This window comes from Genypterus blacodes, unplaced genomic scaffold (assembly GCF_046128005.1).
Source record: "Genypterus blacodes isolate CSIRO-AG114 ecotype Tasmania unplaced genomic scaffold, CSIRO-AGI_Gbla_v1 ptg000090l_1, whole genome shotgun sequence".
In the NCBI taxonomy this organism is placed as follows: domain Eukaryota; kingdom Metazoa; phylum Chordata; class Actinopteri; order Ophidiiformes; family Ophidiidae; genus Genypterus; species Genypterus blacodes.
The window spans coordinates 883,265-910,047 of record NW_027466895.1 but is presented as its reverse complement, the minus strand read 5'-3'; the positions used below and the strand labels follow the sequence as shown (position 1 = coordinate 910,047).

Below are 26,783 nucleotides of genomic sequence, written 5' to 3'. Positions count from 1 at the left end.
GGGGGAGGATGCAAAATTATAATATTGTGTCATATCCTAGTATTACTGGATGTGGATGTTAAGAATTGAAAACAAATCAAGTAAATTAATTAAAATCAAGTGTTACTTTGTTACATCTTGCACAGATATTGCAGATGTTAAATATTCTTGTATAAACATGTGATTTGATGTAAGGAATGAAAATTGAAAAATACCTACTGATTTAGTGTTTGTCTTTGGTATGTATATGATATAATGTGTAGGAAAAGAAAGATCAATATTCCAAGCCGAACTATCATGCTTTATCACTGCGTCAGTGTACAGCACAATAAACAACATGATCTAATCGCTAGCTGTCACTAGGCAGCATTGTAACCTTCGGATACAGTCAGGAGTTATTGCAGTTTATCATGTAGATAAGTTTGAGCAAAATTTTATAACCAATACATAACTAATGACAATTTTATTCCGTTTGATATATGTAAATATAACTTCTGTCATCAGGAAAAACTTTCTTTTTATCGGGAGTATATTGTTATATTCCGCCGAAAACGTAAGAACCGTCATATATCCGAGCTGAAGTGCTGCCCTGAATGCAGCATTGAGTGCCTTTACCCAGTTACAGCTTGTATGACTTCAGCTTATCACGTGACCCAGATCTTGAGACGCGATTGGCTGGCCCTCACCGGCGCAGTTGTTTTTTTTGCTGAAGACCAGGAAGCTGTCTTATTTTTGAATTTGGGCGTGTAGAGACGTAAATAGGTGTTTTGTCCATTTCAAAACAACCTATTCGAGTTTAACTCACCGGCATATTAATGTCGACAAAGACTAGTTGTAATTAAGTGGAAGAAGATATCGGTAAGTCACCAGAGTTGGTTTCTTTCTTTGTTTCATTTTTTAGTGTGTCAACTTGTCCAGACAAGTGTTGACAGGAGAAAGTGTGTCACGCTCAATAGTCAGAAGGGACTTTATAATGTGAGTTAAAATAGTCTTTGTCTAGCTTTCGCTTTTTACAAAACGATAACTTCCGTAATATTATCGCAACGTAATGTTTATGGAATTGAGGAACCTGTCAGTCACCTCCATGTACAGCAGCCGTGTATGTTTACTCTTCTGGTTTGACCTCAAGGCTATTTTTTACCGTTGTTAATATGAATCCTTGCAATTTATTTTCACTTTTCACTTTCTAATATGCTTTTCCCGCGTATTCTTGTACAAAATCCTTTTGGGTTACACTGATAAATGTTATTACAGAGGCATGACAATATCCATCCCTTATACCTGAATCAAAGGTTAACGTGTCAAATATTATATTACGCTTAGCTGCCATAAAAAAAATACATTTGTCATTTGGAGGATTTTGAAGAACTATAACCTTAGTTCAATTTGTACTTTACAGTCTATTCAATGGATATTTCATGATGGATTATTTCAATTACCCGACATAATCAGCTTCACAAATGTAAGGTGTATAGCAAGGATAAGGTGCATTGTGTTGGATTGTACTAGTGTATGTTCTAAAGTGTTTCCTCATTCAAATTGCAGAGCGGAAAGGCACCTGCATGGTTCCCGTGTTGTGCGAACATGGCTCTGGAGGAAGGAGCGAGGAGCTGCCTGCTGAGCTCTCACAGCAAGCTGGTGCAGGATATCAAGCCCCCCTACCTGATGGACCACATGATCAGTGATGGTGTGATGACATCGGATGAGGAGGATCGGATCAGGAGCCATGTGAGCATCTGCATAGCCGCGCCAAAGGATAAGCGTATATGATTAACTATGTGAAATGTTTGCAGGAACTGATAATTTAACAGATAAATACAAACTATGAAACATCAGTTTACTGTTAGTAGTTGAATTTGACTATAATTGAGATAAACAAGGACTATAAGAAAATGTGTTCATCAAATTATTTTATAGTTTCCTTGCTGCAGATGAGACTCGTGAGGAAGTATTGGAAACCAGATGCTTTATCCCTTTACAGCCTTTCTATTACATAAACGACATGGAATATAATGTTTCACATATGACAATGCTCTAGTTATGGCAAATTATGGAATTTACCATAAGTTCCGATGAGAACATTTAAAATAGCCGCATGAACGAAAACATCTTTCTCCAGCCCACCAGGAAGGATCAGGCTGTGGCCCTCCTGGAGCTGCTTCTGAACAAAGACAACCGGTCCTACATCTCCTTCTACAACGCTCTGGTCAAAGAGAAATACGTTGATTTGGCCAATTTGCTTTATGGCAATCTACCATGCATCTCCCCTGGTGCCCACAGCAACTCCTTTGACGGGTGCACATCTTATGGTGAGGAGGGGGGCGAGGGCCTGGGGGTGTGTGTGACAGATGAAGAAAGGGGAAGTGTGTCAACCTATAGGAGTCTATCAGTGTCGGAGAAAAATATGCTATGTGCAGGTTTTTTTTTGCAAGTCTGAGTAACATTATGTGGTGCATTTGTTTGCATTTGCTTGCACATTGGTTCCCATATCACATGAATAGCTTCTGATCTTTTTTCTCTTGAACGTTATCAAATCTAGACACTGTATTTAAGTAAAATATTCAGGTTGCACTTTACAAATTCTGAAATATTTGAATTACCCTTTCCTATGTGACATCTATCCTCACAGTCTGCCTTTATTTCTGTTCTCCCCTCTTACCTGTCGTCGTCGATCCCTTTCCTGTGCGGTGAACAGTCCAGACAGTGCTGAGCGAGGGCGGCGTGCCCCAGAGGCCTGTGGTGTTTGTCAACAGGCCCGAGCTGGTCAACCGCATCAGGGAGAAACTCTACCGGCTCCAGAAGGAGTCTGGGTGGGTCACAGTCTTTGGCATGGCAGGATCGGGGAAATCTGTGTTGGCCGCTGAGGCTGTCAGACACCACACGCTGATTGAAGGTGAACAGTATTCTACCAAATTTGATTAGAGCTGTTGACATTGATGAATTAGGGTACAGCACCAATCATTTTTGCCCTCGTGGTAGCTTTTTGCACATTCCTGACCTCTGCCATTCTCCTCCTTACCACATGCAGAGTGCTTTCCTGGAGGCGTCCACTGGTTGTCCATCGGCCAGCTGGAAAAGCCTGACCTCCTGGTGAAGATCCAATCTCTGTGTTTCCGCCTGGAGCAGAGCCTGGAGCCCCAGTCCCTCCATCGGCCTCCCACCTCCCTGGAGGAGGCCAAGGAGCGCCTGCGGTTCCTAGTGCTGCGCAGATATCCCAGGTTGCCAGAATAAGAGGAACATAATCTACTTTATACTTTTTGTTGTTACACTAAGTATCACCTCTGACAGCTTGTCTGATTGTGTTTGGGATTTCAGATGTTTGCTGATTCTAGATGACGTCTGGGACAGCACAGTGCTAAAGGCCTTTGATATCCAGTGTCGGATACTAATCACCACAAGGAACAGAACCCTCACTGATTCTGTTAGTGGTATGTGTGGGTTTTTTTTGTCTTTCAACCTTTTATAGTAATGTGGTTATGCATATTTGTATTTCCATTTTGTAGTCAGGATAAATGTACAGTGGTACTTAATCACATCGTCATCAATTTTCACCTTAAATTCTTTATGCTTACTTACTTGTATTTTTTTGTTCATAGGTGCAAAATTTGAGGTGGAAGTGGAGAGTGGTCTGAATGAGGGCAAAGCACTGGAGATCCTGGCTCTGTACACTGACAGTAAACCACAGAATCTGCCTGAGGAGGCTCGCAGCATTGTTAGAGAATGTAAAGGTCTGTAGACTTGTGTACACGTCCTTGTATTTACATTTGGATCAGGGGATTGTGCCTTTTTGATTAACACTGCTCCTTCCCTGTGTGCCCCCATTTTAGGCTCCCCCCTGGTTGTCTCCCTGATTGGGGCTCTGCTCAGACAGAATTCCACCCGCTGGTCCTACTACCTGCGTCAGCTACGGCAGAAGCAGTTCAAACGTATCAGGAAGTCGTCATCCTATGATTATGATGCTCTGGATCAGGCCATGGCTGCCAGCATTGAGGTCCTACCTAAGGATCATCAAGAGCTGTACAATTACATGACTGTGTTTGAAAAGGACATCAAAATCCCTGCTAAGGTTTGACCTGATTAGAAGATGTACAACATTATAGAACATGTTTATGCTTACATGCTCCACACAGTTATTTTTCTCTTTTGATACTTGGATAAACAAGTGAAGGCCCTGTTCTTCCCCCAGGTGCTGTCTGTTCTGTGGGACCAGGAGCAAGAGGAGGTGGAGGACATTCTCCAGGAGTTTGTTGACAAGTCTCTGCTTTTCCTGGACTCTAACCATAAGCCCTACCTTTACTACCTCCATGACCTCCAGCTAGACTTCCTGGTTGAGCACAATCGAGCCCAGCTAGAGGTTTGCCTCAACACTGTCCCTTCCCATTGGAGCTCAAATTGTCAGGCTTTTAACTGAAGTACTGAGGCCAGGGTCTAGGAAAGGCTAATTCCTGATATAAAAAATTTCTGTTTCAGAATCTCCATGCTAAAGTGGTGTGTCAGTACCAGCAGCACTACAAAGACAGTCCTCCAACTTCAGGAGACAAGGAATGTCTTTATTGGATCAGGTTCCTTACCTACCACATGGCCAAAGCCAACCTCATGAAGGTTAAACGCACACACATGCACACGCACACACACACACGCACACGCACACACACGCACACACACGCACACACACGCACACACACGCACACACACAGTTAACTGACACATACACAGCCATTACATGGGAGACAGAATCATGGCTGTATTAGTCCTCTGTTTGTGTATCTGTCATTTGCTCTCTTGTTCATTGTGAATTATTCTTTGTCTCTCTGTGCAGGAGCTCTACTCCCTCATGTTTTCCTTGGACTGGGTGAGGATCAAGGCCCAGATAATGGGCCCAGCTCACCTTATCAACGACTACGTGGAGTATGGACCCATTCTGGACAAAGAGGTTAGCAGACAGCGAGACCGTGTTGAAAACAAAGCAAGTGTTGCCCATTATTCTTCATTAAGTTGAGTCCCTTACACAGGAGAGCACAGGTTTCAAGTTTATTTCCATCTTCCAACCCCTTTCCAATTTCATGTCTGTAAGATTTGGTTACAGTCTGTCAGGAACAAGCAGAGACACTGGTGTTTCCAATGATGCTGGAGCAAATTGATGCTGGAGCAAATCACAAGTTGTCTCACCCTAATTGCACAGACCAATTAGGGAATGTCAACAAGATGTCACTCAAGCACAGACCAGTTGCTCTGAAGAAGATGTTGAATTATATCTTACCATAAAACATGGACACACAAGCAGGGATAAGGGCAAATATTTTGATCAGATGATAAATGGAAAAGCAGGTAATTGTTTATCATTATAAAACTATTGAGGGTCTGCTGTTTGTGTCCCCGTCATGTCTGTCCCATCCCCAGAACAGTGAGGTGCGCAGTCAGTTCCAGGAGTTCTTGTCTCTGAGTGGCCACCAGCTGGAGCAGCGTCCTTTCCCCGACGTGGTGCAGCTCGCTCTGTCTCAGCCCCACACCTCTGAGGTCTACAGGCAGGCGCTGCTGCAGGCGCAGGAGCAAGCCAGCAAGGGGAAATTCTATGTCGACTGGCTGTAAGTTTAGAAAAAAACGGAAAACTTAGGTGCACTGGTTCACTGAATGTGCTGGCGATGATGTTTTAATCTTATTTGTTTACAGGAACAAGAGTTCTGTCGAAAGTCTTTCTCGCCTTGTGATCCAACCTCATCAAGGCTCCATCTACTCTGCCTGCTTCTCTCACGATGGAGCAAAGATTGCCACCTGTGGAGCCAGCAAGAGCCTCAAGGTGACAAAGGCGACATGTTTCTTTCTTGTCTGTGTCTGTGTGTCTGTGTGTGGTCTCAGGTTTAAAAAAATTCACTTTCATCAGTAAACGTCAGAACACAGCTTTATTTTAGTTTTGTAATATTTGTTTCACACCTGTGTGTTCTAGGTGTTTAGAAGCACGTCAGGTGAGAAGCTCATGGAGATTGAGGCCCATGATGAGGAGGTGCTGTGCTGTGCCTTCTCCCCGGATGATAGTCTCCTAGCAACCTGCTCTAGTGACCGCAAAGTAAAGGTAACAACAGTTTGTGGATCCTCAACTGCTCACATCCTCAACTGCCCTGCTCAGATTATCTGACGTCAAGTGTGCGTGCGTGCATGTGTGTGTGTGTGTGTTTTTTCTCCTCCTCCAGCTGTGGAATGCAGAACGAGGTTTGCTGTTGAGGGTCTTTGAGGAGCATGAAGAGCAGGTCAACCACTGTCAGTTTACCAACACAGCACAACGCATCCTCTTGGCCACCTGCTCTAACGACAAGTTCATGAATGTAAAGGTGTGTGTGTGCGGGGGGGGATTGCAAATGTATTTTTCTATGGATTTCCCTTTCTTAGTTGTCTTTATTTTGATCCTTCTCATCGGTTTCTATCCTCTTTCTTCCGCTTCAATCCGTCTTTTCCAGGCACTCTACTGCCTTATTTCATAACTGATTTGTGTTTTTTCACTCTGTTGTTCTCTCTGGTTGTTTAATGTAGTTGTGGAATCGCAACAAGCCGTCCTCACAGAATACCCTGTTTGGCCACTTGGAGCCAGTCAACCACTGCTGTTTCTCCCCTGATGATACCTATGTGTCCACCTCCTCCAACGATGGGACCGTTAAGGTAGCTGCCATGAAACTATTGTTAACTTCACAAATAAGTCAAAAACCAGATGTTGAGCTCCAGAATGCCTCAATTTTGAGGAAGGTTGGGTGAGATGGAAAGATCAGTAAGTGAATTTTGAGGAAGTGTGTTTCTCCGCATAACAGTCATTTGATGACCCAAGGAAGGAGCAACACGAAGTTGTGGAGGCACAAAACCGCAGCTTCTCTAAAATGAATCCATTCACGCTTGCTTATTTAACATGGACTTGTCTGTATTTACACTGATATGATTCATTTGTTTGTGTGCCTACATATGTGTCCAGCTATTTCAAGTGTCATCTGCCAACGAGTGGAAGACATTGGACGTAAAGAGCATGTTTCCAGAGGGTGACGAAGAGGTCCTTGTAAAATGCAGCACCTGGTCTGCCGACGGCAAGCGCATCATATGTGCCGCCAGGAGCGCCGTCTTTGTGAGTGTGTCATGTGCGATTTCATGTCCTTACATGTCTTGAGTGTTTATATGGTAATGTGTGGGTGTAGCTTAATGAGCAGAGACTCAGGTTAGTAGTTGGTGTGTGAGTTGGTAGTAAACATAACCACTAAGTCGCAAAGTCTGTTTGCAACTTTGTGGTTAGTTTTGGGAATTACTGCTTTATCAACTCCAAATAAACCTCAGTGGAGTGTGATAATTCCCTCCAGCTTGCCGATTTACTGTCTGTTGTGGCCATTTCCCAGGTGTTTGAGTTGGAGACTTCGAACATGTTGTTCGAGATCATGATCAACCGGCTGAGCATGTTGCAGTACTGTCACGCGTGTCCCACCAGTAACCTGCTGGCCATCGCGTTCTCAAACTACGCTGTGGAGGTAACACACACATTGACTCCCACCAGTTTCCTAATCTTATTAGCCCTTGGAATGCTACAGGTGTGTGTGTGTGTGTATGTGTATGTGTGTGTATATTCTAGCTTTGGGACCTTGAGGCTAATAAGAAGATGGCTGACTGCAGTGGTCACCTGAGTTGGGTCCAGTGTGTCCAGTTCTCTTCTGATGGGTCGCAGCTGCTCTCCTGTTCTGATGATCAGACTGTCAGGGTAAGACTGAGAGTGTGTGTGTGTGATATATCTGGAAGCATTTGGGACTGCAACACTGCAACTCTATATTGAATTTGACCCTTTTCCTTCTGTTGGCTGTGATTCTTGGAGTTATGGGAGACCAAGAATGTGCACACCACCTCTGCTGTCTGTCTGAAGAGAGACTCCGACGTCCTCTTCAATGATGAAGATGTCATTGTGTCGGCTGCAGACAACTGCAACAGACTACAGGTGAGAAGGAGAGATGAAGGAGGTGGAGGTAGGGTTGTTTGGCTGTGAGAGATGGCAGTTTTTCAATATGATATCAGACAAAATGTCTTTTCTGCAATGAATGTGAAAGATGTATTAAGTGTGTGTGTGTGTGTGTGTGTGTGTGTGTGTGTGTGTGTGTGTGTGTGTGTGTGTGTGTGTGTGTGTGTGTGTGTGTGTGTGTGTGTGTGTGTGTGTGTGTGTGTGTGTGTGTGTGTGTGTGTGTGTGTGTGTGTGTGTGTGTGTGTGTGTGTGTGTGTGTGTGTGTGTGTGTGTGTGTGTGTGTGTGTGTGTGTGTGTGTGTGTGCGTGCGTTAGGTACGTGATGGCAGGACAGGGTCGGTGTTGTTCCAGTCAGAGGAGCAGACGTCCAGGATCCGTTGTACCTGTATGAGCAGAGAGCCCTCAGCTGTGGCCCTGGGCCAAGAGAACGGCACCGTGCAGGTACAAGCACACACAATATACACACCCAGTGTGTGTGTGTAGATCCATTTCAGTGTGTACAAACCTCAATTTCCCCTTCCGAGGAGGTGTTTTTCAATCCATGTCATCTAGTCATGAGATCTGACATTTCCCCATCACTCTGTCAAATACGCTCTTCCTCTGTCTTGTCAGCTACACACACACACACACTTATCTTCCTCCATTCACTCCTCTACTTTTTTTTTGTAAGCCCCGATTTGTATTCAGCACTATCAAGTCCTGCTCTCTTAGTCTACTTTTCACCATTTCCATCACGTACTGCTCGCTCTTTTTCATCTCCTCCTTATTTTTGTTCTCTTTATCTCTTCCTCCCTTTGTTCCGTCTGTTTCTCCACTCTCCTTGCTCTGCGGCTCTTTGTCTCGGTGATAAATTGATGTTTGCGTGCAGAGAATGTCCTACTCTACTTTGTTGCAAGTGTATATTTTTGTGTGTATGTGTGTGTGTGTTGCATGTCACAGACCTGTTGTCGCAACGATGGACGACACAGAAGCTTTCCTTGCGCCCTTCACACGCAGTCCCCCTCACTTGGCCATGTTGGCTCCCTCGAGGTGGCGAGCAGCTCTAATTAATTAAAAGGTGGCGCGGTCTTAATGAACAAAGAGGTTAATGGTTTTAATTACAGCTCTTCTGTCTGGCCCGTCATGTGCCTGTCCTCTTTACTTCTCAGTGGTTACACACAGAATTGACATTCTAACACAAAACTCCTATAAATCACCTGGTTAGACTTTTTCCATATATAAACCATCTTTAGATTAAATAGGAGCGATGATGTGTGGTTGTTATCTTGCACAGCCAGATGAGCTTCAGTGCTGATGAAATCAAATCGATGTTAATAGATTGGGCCTAATGACTGAATCCAGTCATGAATTGGCCTTTAGAAAGCCGGACTTGTGCTCCCTATTTAAAAAGATAATGGCCTAGTTTGGCTGCTTTTTCCTGTTGACCTTCAGTTGACCACCAGGGGGAGCCCACACATTGTGTTCCTGTAGTTTGAGTGACTGCAGTGGAACGCTTTTACCAACTCTTACCAACCTCCTCTAGACTCCTGCTCCGTTTGTTTACTGGAGATAAATTGGCAATAATTTGTCAACTTCAGTGCAGAATCCACTGATGCACCGATGCTCCTCTGCTTGTCTGTTTCTCCTCTCACGCTGCTCATGTGCAATGTGACCGATTTCACTAAAGAAAGGGAGGAGAGGGCAAAAAGTGTGTGTGTGTGTGTGTGTGTGTTTGAGTCAAATCTTTCTGCGTTTTCAAACCTGCATCTCAGCTTGAGCAAACACGGTCATCAGGCCCTGAGGCCTTGTTCTTCCCGTGGATTTGTAAACCTTCTCCTCAGAGACGCCCCGTGGCCTTTGTTTACTTTTTAAGGTCCAGGTGATGTAATGTTTGCAGGTCATTTCAGTTGCATTAGTGTTGATTTCAATATCTTGGTTTAATTTGAGAATCTCATTATTTTTTGATGCCCTCCATTGTTTTATCTTTACTTGTTTTATCTTACTAACATTTAAACTCACTATCTTAACCTGGCTGGAATGATTGTTCTTGACTTTCAAGTTTTAAGTATCATAGGTTTTATAATAAGAAGTTGTAATCTACATCACACCCATTTGTACATCTTAATTAGCCTTAAATGTGCTTTGTGAGATAACAGCCAAAATAGATCTGCCTTCAACCAGGAAAGATTGTTGTTATTCAGTCATCTTTTGGATAACTGCTGGGGAAGTGAGGAAGTGATCCCAAGCTAATCAGATTTCTAATTTGTTCCAAGAGCCCTGTCAAGCACCTCTGGAGGTCTCCTGTGCTGCAGCAATCACCCTCTTTTAAAGGGGCATTAACAGTATTTTCACTCTGTTTTCATCTTTCTCTCTGGGTTGAAAATGGCTCTGAACAGCTCATTATAATGGGGTTCTCTGTCTCACTCCCTTGTGTGAACACACAGTGACATTATTTCCTCTAAGAACAGATCTACAAAGCATCAAAGTCGTCTCGTCTCTGGCTGTAATGTCTGGTGAGGCCTCTTGACAGCCTCGAGTCAAAAGTGCAAACTGGAAGCCTACACGTTCTCCTCCTTCACCTTTCACCAAGCCAACAGTGGCACGTTGACAGACTTCACTCTCCCTTTAGTCGTCTTTATTTTACCTACACTCACTCTGTTTCACCGCTTCAGTTGCAGATATTGTAAGTTTGGCCGTGATTTGACTCGTCTCTGACCCCCAGGTGTTGGAGTTGCCCTCTGGGACGCCTCTGGCCACGCTACTGGGACACACTAAGACCGTGCATCACTGCAAGTTCATCCACAGTGGTCAGACGCTAGTCACGTCCTCCGAGGACACCACCATACGGGTGAGCTCCCTCCTCCCACCCACTTCCTCTTTATAGATCCACTCTCGCTGTCTTGCTCCCTTTCCCATTTTCTGTCCGATTCATCAACTTCTCTGGGCCTCACCATCTTTTCTTTCATTCATAGTGTGTTCTCCCACCTCCTCCCCCAAAGTGCCTCTCATTTATCTTCTCTATTGATTCCCCCCCCCCCCCCACACTCCCATTCTTCTTCTATAGTAAAACTGCCAGCTTTGCCAAATTGCTCATCCATGCAATGTTTAGCCCTCCATGGTTTTTTTCCACCCCTTACCTGTTACACTCTGTTGGCTTCTCTCTTCGCCTCCTAACCTTTCTGTTCTTTATCGTGCCCTCGGACACCCCTCTCTCCTTTTTCACAGTTTTTGTCTTTGGCCACTCCGTGTGTGTGTGTGTGTGTGTGTGTGTGTGTGTGTGTGTGTGTGTGTGTGTGTGTGTGTGTGTGTGTGTGTGTGTGTGTGTGTGTGTGTGTGTGTGTGTGTGTGTGTGTGTGTGTGTGTGTGTGTGTGTGTGTGTGTGTGTGTGTGTGTGTGTGTGTGTGTGTCCGTTACGCGCCGTCAACCACCAACTCCTCAAGCTCTGTTGTTCATTTCCCCTTCCATCTCCTGCCCTCTCATCTCGTCCTCCCTCTCCTCTTCATCTTTTCTTTTTGCCGACAGACTTGTCCACTGCAACACTCTTTGCCCATCCAGCGGTCCCTCGTTCCATATTCATGTCAATGCTGCCTACACATCACTATTCTCAGACCGTCCAGTACTTATTCAGGAGCTATTTAAATGCATGCTGCTTGACATGTGCTCACACAGAGCAGGACGTGTGCATGTCAATGTTTATTGGCAGAAATAGCAAATGCAGTGTGAATGTAAAGAGATATATTTGATGGATGCTATCTTTTAGAGAGAAAAGGTAGAACATTGCACACAGGGGCATTATTGATTGCAGGATTCAGCTCTGTCTGTCTTGTTCTCCCTCTCAGCTTAGGTGAACTCCTGTCACTGCTGATTTCTACAGTCACTCTGCAGATTGATGTGCACAAGCGGCATTTTGTTGACAACATACAAAAGTTTGACTTTTCAATTTGACCATAAAATGAAAAAAGGCTGTGTTTTGCTTATTACTTTTTTTCCCTTCTTCCTGTTGTGTCTCTTTTCTGCCCCTGGCAGGTGTGGAAGTGGCAGTCAGGCGAGTGTAAGGTGCTGCAGGGTCACAAAGAGCAGATCAGGTGCTTCTCTCTGCTTTCTAATTCGCCCAGTGAGACGAGGCTGCTCTCATGGTCCTTTGATGGCACTGTGAAGGTATAGCACACACTCACACACACTGCCCAGTCAACAGCTGTGTAAACTCAAACACATAATGTTCTCTCTCTCTCTTGGTCACTATGAGGTGTGGGACATAGAGAGTGGAGAGAAGCTGCAGGACGTCGAGGCTCATCAGGGAACCATTCTAGCCGGTCACGTCTCACCTGATGGAAAACTCTTCACTACCACCTCTACTGATAAAACTGCTAAGGTTCATACACACACACACCATTTATGAATTTACGTGGGCAATAATAAATGATGTGTTACAGATGAGTGTATCCCCTAAATGCCATCTTCCTTACAGAATATTTACAGCATTCTTTGGCTCTGATCATGACATAAGAACACAAATTTGCACTTTCCTGTAAAAGAGACCAGGGTGTAATAAGGTTAAACCTACAGTAAGCTTTAAATTAGAGACTTACTCAAATGAAAACTTGAGGCTGACACTGGCAGGAAACTGAAGTCGGCACCAATAAGAGTCTGTAAACAATGTTCCCATGTGTGTTTTCGAAATGCCCCCAGATTTTGGGGCTCATCATTGGGTGGCTCGTCATTGCTGTGGGTGACACGGAGGTTAAATGTTTCCAGCGGGGAGGTGAGGGACCTGAGAGATTTGTGCAGCAGATCCCCCCTCAGGCATGGCGAGTAAACTGAAGGCCTGGCAGTAAAACTGTAGGTCAATCTGTCCTCGTACGCCCCAAAGGTCAGCTGATCATTAAGTCCGACCGCAACTCTCTGACCTGCCGACCCTCTCGCCTTGGTGGCACACTGGCTGGCTGGCCCTCAGCCGGCCCACCTCACTGTCTGGACACACTTTTGGCCAGGTTGCAGTGCAGTTCATCATTACTGCTGTGCTTGACTTTGGCATGACTTTCACCAACTCAGTGGGTTTGCAACCTTTTCCCATAAGCAGCTTAAATCATTGCTTTCCAACCCAAAACCCAGAATAGTGAGCTGCTCTGTTTATATTGAACTGTACTGATACTGGCCGCTCTCTGACACTGGCCTTTCAGCGTCGCTCATTTCCTCGGCTCGTAAAATAAAAATTGTGGGTTTGGTGGTGAATTTATGCTTCTCCATCCAATTTTCATCCGTGGATGAAAGCCGGGGTCCAACATTAGAAACAATGAATAGCCACTCTCTTGGGCATTTGTTAAAGCAGCCGATCCAGAGCCACGGCGGCCGAGTCTGGTCAACACTTACTGGTAGAGAACAGTCATTGGGTCGGCAGCCAAGTTGGCTTCAGTCAAAGGATGGTGTGTTTCATAGATTTGGCAGAAATTATAATTGAGACACACACGCACACGCACACGCACACACACACAGCTTGTGAAGGTTGGACCCAAAGGCTCAGCCACAAGCGTCTTTGTCATATAAAGAGGAAAATGTTCTATTCATCCTGTTCTTTTCCTCCATCTCGCTGTGCTGTTTTTTTCTTCTCCTTTTGCTTTCTTTGTATCCTGACCTTCAGATAAATGGGACTCGCTGTCCAGACATAGTTAGCCGTCTGCCAAATGAAGTGTCTAATTATGAGCCATGTTGTTTTCTCTGTGGCACGGGATGCTACTGGGTTAGGGAAGGGAACAGAAAACACAGAGAGAGAGGAGTGAAAAGAGAGAATACAACGTAAAGAGACGTGAGGGGGCATATATAATGACTGAAATTACGAACTGAATGGATCCTTTTCACAATTAACCTAAATCTTTGTTCTGTATTTCATTTTGTTCTGTATTTCTTTCTCCTTTATATTTTTACTCATTCTGCTCTGTCATTTGTTTTTGCTTGTATGCATGTTTGATTGCAGTTGTGGAGCTGTGAGTCCTGGCAGTGCGTCCACACACTCCGGGGTCACCAGGACTGTGTCCGGAGCTGTAGGTTCTCCTGGGATGGAAGACGCCTCGCAACGGGAGACGATAATGGAGAGATCCGGGTATGTATCAAGAATCGTTGTTTATTTGAGATTGAGAAAAGGTTAGGGTTCATACAGCCATGGAAATTTGAAATTGTGTTTTACTGGCCTGGAAAAAGTATTTGAACAGTTTATGATAAGTCTTATATAATGTATCTTTGTGTACAGAATGTAAGAAGAAGTCGATGCTCTCTTATTACGAGTAAGCCTCCAAAAACAAAATGCCTGGCAATTCTGTTTTTAGTGAAATGTCACAGAAAACTAGTATATTATCCAAATGTTATGTGAATTTGAACTATTATGGACCAAAATATGGTGTGTTTGTCATGAATGTCTATGTAAATGTTGTGTTTTTGTGTTAAACCTGACCCTTTTTCAAGTGTTGAAAAACACTACGATGAAACTTTAGGTGCACAAATTCTGAAATGAGTTGTGCCTCTTATTGCTTTTCTCTCCCATGGTATTGAGCGGTGCACAAGTCGTAAACGTAAGGTGGAGACGCACAGTTTGAGGATGCGTTTCCCACTGAGCCTCCCACTGTAAGGCACCTTGCATCAGTGCATCCATCACACGCCACTATGCTGCTATTAAGAGTATGGGAAGTAATGAAGATGATGCCTTCAAGCGTCTAATTTGCTGTGCATCATAAAAAAGGCACAATTGCAGCACTTGACATTTAGTTCAGAAATCACCTCATAATTACACCTCATCACTCATTTAGTAAAGTGCTTACTAATGCAGAATGATCACTGCAGTGCACAGAGGAGGGATAAGATGGGAGGGAGAGAGGTAGAGGAGGAAGAGAAGTCTGACGGTGGGAGGTGAAGGAGATGGCTGGGATTGCCAAATTAGATCCCTAAAGCATTGGGTCTGTATCACCTGCATACACACACACGGACAGGAAAAGTTGGTGTGTGAGAAGAAGACGAGAAAAACTTTCAAATGACGGATCTGATTGAAATAATGCCCCCTAACAAAACAGGCAGACGCGGCTCGGCCATGTTCAGCCCCACGGCAATCAACAGCGGCGCCTGCTCACCAGGCAGCCAGGGGTTAATGCCCTCTGGTGGCCCCTGAGCTGAACTGCGCCATTATCCGGAACCTGGCAGAACCATCAGATCCAATTACATAAACCGCGCTGAAAACACAAGCCTCCCGTTTCTATGGGAGCGATCGTGAGTCACTCGGCACGCAGCTTGCCAAGCGTTAAATATAGCAGTAAGTGTGATGTGTCACTGTCCAATGTACAGAGCCTGGGCACCGTTGTGTAACAGCTGCAGCAGACATGTTCTTGTCGTTAAAGTGATGGTGGAACTACTAATCACCAGTTCATTCAATATTTATGGTGCCATTTGAGTCAATTTCCTATTTTGAAACACAAATAATGTTGTAATTGATGCTTTGTTGAACTTATTGATCATTTCGTAAGTGTTATGGTGTTAAGGTAAATCAGAGGAACTAATTTATTGATGTAGTTCTTGAATCTGTCGCGGGGATTAACCTGCTAAATCAGGCAGGTTTGTTACTTAGCCATGACTTAAATGGCATAAACGTTATGGGTTATTTGACCCACTGTCGTAACATTCCAGATCTGGGACGTCCACCATGGCTCCCTGCTGAAGATTTGCTCCGGAGACGGCAAGGACGGCATGGAATCTCTGCACGGAGGCTGGGTGACCGACCTGCACTTCTCCCCCAACAGCTCTGTGCTGGTCTCAACCGGAGGTTACATTAAGGTGAGACCAGACAAAATGTGCAGTCCACTCTCGTATTGTTTGTCCAGGTCAATACACAACAAAACGCACACAAGGTGATATACAACGAAGCAGAAAAGACAGATCATTTGGCATGGGCCTCTTACTGTTATTTTGACTGTAGAGCTCACAAATAATGAAGAAGGTGCAATTTCGAAGGCGAAATTGTGCTGTGTTTCCGTTTCCAATCTACTATATGTCTGTCGGTGCTCAACAATACGACGAGATGTTGCTATGGGTTACATAAGGGACAACAGAAACGCACTGTGTTGACAAAACAATGAATACCCAGGTGTGTGTGTGTGTGTGTGTGTGTGTGTGTGTGTGTGTGTGTGTGTGTGTGTGTGTGTGTGCGTGTGCGTGTGCGCTCTATTATTGCCTCATCATTTACAGCAGATGGGGGTTACATAGCGGGCAGTCTCAGATGGACTCCGATTGGCTGCAGATGGAGAAATGATGTAATCCACAGGGGACATCAGTTCCGATCAATTTATAGCTCGGATTGCTCATAATGCTGTGTGTGTGTGTGTGTTTGGTTGTGTGGTGGTACATTGTTTTGTCTCGTTCAGGCAGTATAAACATGACCAGAAACATGTTATATTTCTTTTTACTGTTTTAGTGTTTATTGTGAGGTTGCAGTTAATGGTTTAAAGGTCGCGAGTAAAATACCCTCAGCAGACGATGAAGAAGAAAGACGAGGTGCCAGCCAAAGCCCCAGACACAGCGGCATGACATCATACGCAGACACTATGGGGTTGAAATCGCTGCCGTTCTGACAGGAAAGAGGTGTTGATGAATCGATGTGCAGCACAAAGGCTTAGTGGTGACAGGGGTCACAGGGTTTACTATGGATTTCTGCTTGTGGTTTCTGCCTAGCAACCAGTTGGATCTCGGTTGCGTTGCTTCAGCTTTGTTTTCCTGCCGTTGTTTTTCTGTGCGTTCATCTATTGATTAGTCTTCCTTTTTACTGCTAAGCTGTGACCAAACGGAAAACTAGGCTGCTTTGGCGTCCACTCTGTTGGTGGCCTCCACACACACTCACACACACACACACGGCTGCTCTCCTGTAAACGTCTTCCATTACATCATTGTGACAGTCATAATTATGGTACGGATCGCTCTATTACTCTGTTTTTACAGAATTTCTCTCTCTTTGCGTGTTGAAATGACGGATCGGTGCACAGATGTGAGGAGCAGTGATGGATTATTATGACCGTCTGAAAGGGTGAAGCCCCCTTAGACGCCATCTTTGATTGATTAACTGTCCTGTCTGTCGGCCGTGACTGCTTTGAGAGGTTGTCCTGCCTGTCGCACTAATTACAGTGACGGTGTGTATGTGTGTGTGTACTGCTTATATTAATATGACTCTTTACAAGACTGCGAAGAGTCAGGCTGTAATCTAACCGTCTATGAGCCTTAATGATTATTTCCAAAGCGTATCGTGAAAGTAAGACTGATAATGAAAGTTTAGAGAATCTGTTGTAGTGGAACATAGAGGCGATACGGAAAGAGGGGGGAAAAAGAGAGAGAGGGAGGAAAAACAGGGAGGGAGGGAGAGAAAAGAAAGAATGTTGATTGGGACCTATGGAATGTGACACACGTGGAGAAAATGTATAGGAGGCGAGGGGATGGTGACAGTGTCCAAGTAAAACTAGTGAGGCCACCTTATCTCACTTCTGCTAGTTTGGTCTGTGTGTGTAGCACATTACCGTATACGGATTATTTATTTATAGACGATATTTCCGTCACTGTTGGCGGCGGAGCGAACGTCTTCATCAGGATATTTGTTTTGGAACGCTCCTCAGCTGGTGCGAGGACGAGATTTCATTATAAAGGATCAGCGGGATTGTGTTAAGATGTGCGTTTGGATCACACACGCAGGCTGCTCCACGATGAAGCCCGCTTCCCTTCCCCAAAGCTTTTGCAGGGAATGAAGCCTAAAATCATTGAGCGCTATGAACGCCCTGTTCTGTTTAGTTTTGTTTGGAGTGAGGAGCAAAGAGTTTTCCCCGCCAAACCCTGAGAACGTGAAACTTTTAACAGAGGATATTATGAGGTCGTTTCACTGGAGTAATGGCCCACAGTGAAGATTATGGAGGAAAAGCTACAGCACCTTCGTCATTTTCACAGAGCCTCACCTTCCTCACAGCTCGTCCCGTAACGCCATTGCAACTTAATGATTGTTTGTGTTTTGTAGATCTTCATACAACAGATGTAAACAAGATTATAAATGGTGTGTGTGTGCGTGTCTGTGGGTGGGGTGCGTGTGGTCCTGATTGGGATGCAAGATGGAGGAATATATCATCAATCTGTAACGTTGAGCGCCTGTGAGTGATGGTGTCGTAGATTTACGACTTCAAATCTAATTAAGCGGCCAGTAATGATGTTATTACGCTCATGATCATGCTCCATCACTGTTCAGTCTTAAGATACTTAGAACGAGAGACACTGCACCTTCTTCACATCTTCTTTTGATACTGAAGGAGATACGTTTCAGCTTTCCTCCCTGGCCCCAGCTCTGAGTATCTGAGGCCTTGTCTGTGTGTCTGTGTGTACGATTACACTGTTGCTGGTCAGATAAGGGCAGAAACATGAAGGGGGGGGGGGGGGGTTGATGTCTCCCCCCCTCTCTCTTCATCTCTTTCTCTGCGTGGTCAGAGGAATGGCGTGAATGTAATTAAAAGCAGCAGGCCCCTGTTTGGGTGAGATATACCCCCCTGTTGTGTGTGTGTGTGTGTGTGTGTGTGTGTGTGTGTGTGTGTGTAATCGAGATGCCAGATTTCCTGTAGGCTCATATCGATACATTTTAGAGATAAACTAATTAAAACAATATTAACAGTATTCAATTGAAGTTGTGATTATGAATATTTTACATTTGAACAATCAACTTTATTTATTTATTCTTGATTTGTCTATGTAGGAAATTTATAGAAACAATGTGTTTACATACAATGACACAATGTTTCCACTCATAGTGATAAACTTGATGTGTGGTGCCTTTGCTGTGATTTGATAGGTGTGTGTGATAAAGCAGTGTGACCCGGCCCTCAGAGAGCGAGACAGAGAGAGATGGGTTGTTATATCCACTCCCATCCGTCCTTCCCCTGCCAGGAAATGCTGTACCTGTCTCACACCTGGCCTTGAGACACACACACACGCATATACACACGCATATACACACGCATATACACACACACACACACACACACACACACACACACACACACACACACACACACACACACACACACACACACACACACACACACACACACACACGGAGACAATCTGTCACAGAGCCATGATCCAAGAGGGAGGCGGCAGGTGTGAAAAGGCTCATCGTGAACACACACACACACATGCACACACCTGCCAGCCTTGAATAATGCTGCATTGAAGTACTCATCTGTAGAAACGACCAAAAGACATATAAAGATGAAGGTGCAGAAGATCCTAATGCTGCTCAATGTTCTGTGGGGAAAAAAAGCAAAGTCTTCTGCAGGAACAAGAATACAAAAGTACAAACTGGAGAACTTGTGTTGCATTAGGAAATTGACATAGAAAAATACAATGGCACCTATTTCCAAGTTGTAAATGTGTTATTTCCCATACCACTTGAATGCAATATAATTCACAGCAAAGCCTCTATAGACGCTCTGACCCACTGCCTGGTGTTGTATTTTAATGAGCCATTTCTGTCCTGTAGATTCCGTAATGCCTTCGCCACAGTCACCGGAGCTCTGTCCTTGTTTAACCTTATTCAATACGTCCAGGTGCTGCGCTCAGCCTCACTAAGCCGGGGCCCGACCTCATGTCGTGAGCCGGGGGCGGGTAGATCTGCGGCGTCGGATCAGACTGGCCGGCGCTCGAGTGGGCCGACGCGACCGTCACGCGTTTTAGGAAATCCCCTGTTAATCTCTAATGAGCCCTCGCAAATGAAGACGTGGAGGAGAGGAAGTGTTTCTCCATTTTATTAATTCTCTACCTCGTTGGACAGATTAGTCTTTGAAGCAACACACTGAACCCTCAGTTTGATCCAGCGCACCTCAAAGCTCCAGTATTTCAAAATCACGAGTAGATGCACTCGTAATCATTGTAGTCGTGTGTACTTATAGAAATTGTTAACGTCACTACTTCTCTCTACTCTTGACTTGCATAGACTTTATTTGCAGGGTCAATCTGGATAGAAACAGCAGTACATTATGATGAGTTGATTAATTGCATAACAGCAGAGATTCTCCCTCCAGAGTGTTAAGTGTTTAGTTTCCGCCGCACAGATGGATATTTTAATTAAAAACACGATAGATGCCAGTTTGAAATCTCAGCTGTACAATCATCACGGACGGAGTTGAAACCTCCGAGCAGCTTTTAACAGGGATGAAGCCACAAACAAACAATGGCTTTTGTTTGTTTTGAGGTTTTTTGTCTTTAACACTTTCATATACACACACACACACACACACACACACACACACACACACACACACACACACACACACACACACACACACACACACACACACACACACACACACACACACACACACACACACACACACACACACCAAGTGCTTCCCCAGATGGATAGGAGTGTTTTAGATGACAGTTTTCCCCTGCCGCCCGTGTTGTCAGGCGTCACTTATCAGCCCAGCCTGTGATGGAGGAAAGACAATTCCACCTTATCTCACCTTCTCACACTTCCCTCGCTTTCACTCACCTCTCTCCCCTTCCTCCTCCTCCCCCTCTGGGCCTATTTCTCCCTCTGTTCTCCTCCGATCTTATCTCTCGCCTTCACACCTTCATTTCTCCTCCTCTGTGCTGTCATTTCCCTCGCCTATCCACAGCAGAGAGCGTGTAGATAAAGCCATTCTCCCTTTTAAGAAGCTTTTTAGACTTTCACATTCTCGCCCCTTCGAAAGAACATGTAAACACTCACTTTAAACAGATTTTTAATTTGTATTTCTTTATTAATGTTATCATCCTTGTTGATTTCCAGGTTGGGTTTGAGTTGTTGTGTCTCAAATGAGGGCTTCTTCTTCTTCTTCTTCTTCTACCTCTGACTGGCTTTTCTTGTGTTTCTTTGATATTTCTCAACCACCCATGAGTACTCGCATAGTATAAAGATGGAGAATTCTAGGGAGGCTCACTGAAGTTAAAACTCTTCTCTTTTTGCGCTTTGGCGATCACGCAAAAGTTATTTGGACTTGACTCAGCCTGTGTGGAACTCTGATCTGTCTATGAGTTGTGATGGGTGGTGGTTGTTGTTGCTGCTGATGTTTTTAATTAATTCTGTATTTTCTATTATTGAAGCGTTTCCTGTTGTTTGTATTTAAATCCTCATTTCTTCACCTCATTATTTACCCCAGCAGTGACTTAAATTCCCTGTGGGGATGATTAGCGTTTCCTTGAATACGTTAACGGTGCTTTGCGGTACATTCTGCCCTTTTCTTAAGTACATTGCTGATAATTGGATACTGTAAAAAAAGGAACTCCTGGGTATTATCGCTGCGTTAAGTAACATCCCGGCTCATATTATCTGAGGGGATGTGTTAATGAGCCAGGCAGGCTTTGTCGGTTCGGGCATCAAGTTGCAGGTTTGATTTCATTCATCTTTCCCTCCCTCCCTCCCTCCCTCTGCCATGTTTCAAAGGTAAAGCACCCCGCAGAGCCACTCCGCTGTAAGAGCGGTGCGCTTCTGTGAGCCGAGACCCCGCCGCTAAAAATACCTGCACAGACACACACACAGCCGCTGAACGCATCTCCTTTTGTAATCCAGGGGCTGTGATGAACTGTAGCATGTACACACTCACCTCGCATCCTGAGTACGTGCATTATATTTTCTATACGTCCTCGTCACTGAAGCATTGAGTTTGTGTGTGTGTGTTTGTGTGTGTGTGTAGAGGGGGGGCGCTGTGGCCTGGTTTCTGCACTTGTTTGTCAGGCTGGTGAAATATTTATCCATCTCTGTGAGGCTTTTGTTTCCCCTGCGCTGCTCATTAAGCCTGGGTTAATTGTCGTTGGCTGGAGAAGAAGCGCCTAAGTGTGCAAACCGGCACAAAGCTCTCTCTCTCTCTCTCTCTCTCTCTCTCTCTCTCTCTCTCTCTCTCTCTCTCTCTCTCTCTCTCTCTCTCTCTCTCTCTCTCTCTCTCTCTCTCTCTCTCTCTCTCTCTCTCTCTCTCTCTCTCTCTCTCTCTCTCTCTCTCTTAGCCCTAATCTGTCTCTTTCTCAGTTCCACCTTCTCTCCCCGTCCTACATTCTTGTCTCAGGTCTCGAGTCTCCAGCTTCTCGCTCTTAAACGACTGCAGAAAAGAATAGAACAGAATATCTTCTCAGCCCACATTGTTCATCAAAAGGCCTCACATGATTCCCCAGATCTTGCCTTCCTCCCCGCAGGACCTCCAACAACCAGTAGGAGTCACTGGTGTCCACTTTTACAGTTTTCCCTAAAGCCTTTTGCGCCTGTTTCTGTCTAATTTGCACCTCTGTCACTTTTTCTGTTTTCCGTTTCTCTGACAGCGGCCCTTCTTGTCGCTTTTTTTGTGTCTCAAAAGAAGGAAAGTACAATTGTTTCTATTTCCGGTCACATCTGTGGTGAGTTGCCGGTAAACAATAAAGCGAGGTGTGTGTGTGTGTGTGTGTGTGTGTGTGTGTGTGTGCGTTTGTGTGTGTGATGTACAGTACAGATGTGCAGAGTGGATCGGTGGAGCATCAATATTTCAGCACCGTGAACTTTGGATAAATTATTGAACCTGGAAGTCGCGCCTGCTTCGACTCTCGGCCCGGTCGCATGCTCTCCGTCTCACGCTTTTTTTTCCCAGCGAAATCACAGCGGCCTTCCCAAAACGTCCCAAATCTGGCCTTTATCCCGATTGTATGAATCCTGCTGGCCACTTAGTCTTTTCGAAAAAGAGTAGAAACTGTATCTTTTCCCCACAGACGCTGGTTTGGAGCTACTTTATTTATGGAAGAAGAAGAAGATGAATTACCCCCTACCCCGAGAACACACAGAGAGGTGTTTAAGTTACGTAAGCGATGCCGATGTGCCCCTGGTTCCTGAATAAGCATTTGGATGCTACGCCTTTGTAACCTTGATATATTTCACACGAGTGTGTGTGGCGGTTCTCCCAGCTTTCCCAGATGCGATTCAGCAAGCGACTTTATCTGAGCATGCAGGATGCTGTGGTGTTACAGATACGGGTTCATACAAAGCAAACAGCTGGCGCCATTATTCCATTTGTTAATTTACCGAGACATAAAGACACCAACTCTGAAAATCCCATCTGCACCCTGGTCTTCCTCATCCCTGTGGTTGATTGAACGTTGATAATAAGAGATGCACGCTCCTTTATGGGTGTTTTAGCAGCATGCCTGATGAAAAAGTGTGAACGAGTCTAACAAATTATGCATATCCATGTTCTATTTCATCAAAAATATAGAAGTCGTGCCCACAGAGGTCATATTTCATTGTGACACTCCAGTGATTACACAAATTGTGGTGATTTTCCAGGCAATTGCGTCCACATTTTTATTTAGTTTTTACAATAAATACATGGGGTCAAATCAAAACAATGTTATTTCGTTTCCTGCGTTTACTGTGTGTGTTGTACTAATTGCAAACTTGTGTGTGTGTGTGTTCTGTACATTAGTATGCGTGCGAAGTAGAGCCCAACAACTTTTTCCAGCTAAGTCGTTTCTCACCCATCTTTGCAGTTTAATTTTTGTCTCCTCAGCACAGAGGGAAGCCAGTATGCTGCGTTAGATGTTTGGAAATGTTCTCATTGCCATCAAAAGAAACACACACACATACACACACACACACTCCTGCAACAAACTCGCCTGAGGATATTGTCCTCCCACCAAAACGCGCACACACACACAGACACAGAGAGTCGTTTAGTGTCTGTTCGCACCACTAGCTCGCTCATAAATCAGTGATGGTGTTCATATCAGCACATCAACCATCTGCTCTGAGGATGAGGGTGCTCTGTCTCACACACCCACACACACACACACACACACACACACACACACACAAACACACACTCCTGCATGTTTCCATAAGTACGACACCAATCTTGTGTGTGTGTACTTGATATAAATGATGAATGTGTAAACGTCCTTGTTTGCATCGTCCCCCGTCGCGTTTAATCTGTCACTTTTGCACGCCACGTCTTCCTGCACCTTCTTCTCCTTTCCCACCTTCTTTCTCTCTCTTCTTCCTCCCAGTGCACTTTTTCCGTCTCGGGCTAAATCTCGCCATTCCTTTATTCTTCGCTTTTCCTTCTTATAACTCTCTGTTGCTGCATCGTCGGCTGAGGAATTCACTCTTATTGGTCTTCGCCTCTCGTCATCCTCTCTCTGGCTGCATCTCCCAGCATATGTTCATTCCTGTGTGTGTATGTGTGTGTGTTTTATCTCTTTGTTTGAAGCTCTGGCAGCCTGCTGCAGCCTTCAGACGCTCTTTAAGCATCTCAGCTCTTTCGCTTTGTCTCCCTGTAGATCCTCGTTCGGCTTCTTCTTCTTCGTCTTCATCTTCACGTTTCGTTTACCAAGTGCGACGTAAACAACAGAGATGCCATGTGAAAGCTTTAGACACCTTGAACTCACACACATCACACACAAATGTCCACGCCAAAATCCTGGAGTCATATTGTCAGAGACGTTCTGGGTGCAGAATTGCATGACTTTGTTGGTTGATGGTCCGACCTTTTTGAAGCCAAACCATCTTCAAACAGCAACATCATCAGCTTCCTGACTGCCCGTTTCTCTGCTGCTGTCCTGCCTCTGCACCGACTCCATCAAACAAACAAAAACACTGAAATATTGATCACAGCGGTGCTATACGTCAAATCTGGCTCAGCCTTGGTTGCTGCACCTTCTCATCTTGTTCATATTGACCCAACCAATCTCTCTAACAGTGCAGACGTCGGGTTTATCGCCGTGAACTGATGAACGCTTCCTCAGTTTGCTCGGCGCAGAGGGTGAAAGTGCCGTCGCGAGCTGTCCGCGTCCATCCACAGGGCTGCCAAAAGCAAACGACGCGGCAGGTTATCATCTGTTTCTCCTCCTGTGTGATGAAATGCCTCGCACAGTCCACCAATCTTTACTCTAAACACACACACACGTTTGTCACATTTAGGCCTGTGCGTGTGTTAATTTATGGAGTCTGTGGTGTTCATCGGTGTCAGGTTTGAGCCTGAAGGCAGCTGCAAATCATGTGAACGTCGCCCTAATGTAAATGTAAACATGACATGGATTTATGGGCGTTTACGTTCTTTGGCATAAACGCCCAGCGGGACGCACAGGCATCGATCTGTCAACACCTAAAGGAGCTTTATGACGTCGTTTTCTTTGGAGGAAGGAAAGAAGTTGCTGAAATCTGAATTTGTGTCTGGATTTCTCCAAATTGTATTTCCTCCTCCTGCTCCTCCTCCTCCTCGTCTTCCTCTCCTTCGTCTTTCTCGACACAAGGAAGGAGGAGGCGGATCAGAAACGCTCCTGGTCAAACAAAGTGAGGAGAGAAAACCTAAACCAGCTTGTAATCTACTGTATGTGCCGGTGTTCCTCCTCCTGCCCAGTGTCTCCGTGGTTACTCCTGTTGTTCCTTTCTAAATTCGACCCCTGGCAGTTTCACTCCCCAGTTAGTTGCACAGAGATCCTCCGTGTGTGTTTCAGCCCTGAGCCTCATTAAGCCTCGTTTGCTGTTTGTCCACTCGTTTCCTTCACTGTCTCCGCTCGATGTGTCTGGATTATTTCTACTGATGAGGTTTGGCAAAGTCACAGTGGAGCCTCTCTGTCAGGCAACCAGCTGCAGTGTGTGTGTGGGTGTGAGTGTGAGTGTGTGTGTCCATGTTTTTGCTGATTGCACTTTCTTCTGCAAAACAAACACCCTGGAGTAACACAAACACACTCGTCTGTCTCTCTCTCTCTCTCACTCTATCATCTGTCCATCATCTCTCCCCTCGTTGTTATATCAGGAATATGCAAATGAGCTCATTACTATTGAAGAGTTTGCGTGATTAATGAACTTAGCGTGTGTTCATGTGTGTGTTGGGGATTGTGTTCTACACTACACAACTGTACAGATTCGTCACTCACTCTCTCTCTCTTTCACACACACACACACACACACACACACACACACACACACACACACACACACACACACACACACACACACACACACACACTAAATGGTATAAATGATTGACTGGATGTGCCTTTGATGATTCATTGGGTTGAGATGGAGCTTCAGTGGGAAATGTCAGAGATTAAACAGAATGGCTAAAGATGCTTGCTTGCTTGTGTGTGTGTGTGTGTGTGTGTGTGTGTGTGTGTGTGGGGCTATCATATGAAATCCAGCAACAATCAATTCTGTTCAAATATGCTTCTTTTGTAGTTTGTGCAGTTTGGGATGAAGCTCTGTCTTTCCGGCGCTTAAGTCTTCTCTGTCTCTGTTTTAGTGGTGGGATGTGGACACCGGCGAGGCCCTACAGACCTTCTACCCCACGGGCACAAGGCTGAAGAAGATCCACGTGTCACTCGACTTCTCTACCTTCGTCACCATTGACAGCATCGGCATCCTCTACATCCTGCGCAGGGTGGCGTGACCGCGGGCTGAAAACCAGGAAGGGAGTCACCGCAACCCAAACGGACCGACCGGAACAGATAAACTGCTGTTTGGGTGTTTAAGGACTGAGGAACACACATGGAAATGACCAGAGGATAAAATGGAAACTGTGACACACACACACACACACACACACACACACACACACACACACACACACACACACACACACACACACACACACACACACACACACACACACACACACACACACACACACACACACACACACACACACACACTCGGCGTTGATATCGGACATCATTTCACTCCGTACAGCATTCATGTTCACTTCAAGCTCAATTAACACCAGCATCTCCTTTATATAAAAAAAAAAATTCTTTTCACACGTTGAGGCAGTTTTTTCCTCCTGGATGCGTTTTTGCAAGTT

At 45.0% G+C, this 26,783-nt stretch overlaps 1 protein-coding gene across 1 annotated transcript; it reads left to right on the top strand.

Moving 5' to 3' along the window:
* The first annotated feature begins 679 nt into the window (after nt 1–679).
* apaf1 (apoptotic peptidase activating factor 1) lies at nt 680–26,780 on the top strand. The gene is made up of 27 exons (XM_076158847.1): nt 680–837; nt 1,525–1,707; nt 2,099–2,288; nt 2,675–2,872; nt 3,008–3,197; nt 3,295–3,407; nt 3,576–3,707; nt 3,807–4,045; nt 4,166–4,333; nt 4,450–4,581; nt 4,799–4,912; nt 5,380–5,564; nt 5,650–5,776; nt 5,924–6,049; nt 6,168–6,305; nt 6,505–6,630; nt 6,935–7,081; nt 7,347–7,475; nt 7,577–7,702; nt 7,814–7,933; nt 8,269–8,394; nt 10,655–10,780; nt 11,959–12,090; nt 12,179–12,304; nt 13,904–14,029; nt 15,598–15,744; nt 26,226–26,780. Exons 2-27 carry the CDS (start codon nt 1,564–1,566, stop codon nt 26,370–26,372), a joined length of 3,774 nt encoding a protein of 1,257 aa, XP_076014962.1. The 5' UTR covers nt 680–837; nt 1,525–1,563; the 3' UTR covers nt 26,373–26,780.
* Nucleotides 26,781–26,783: the final 3 nt, after the last annotated feature.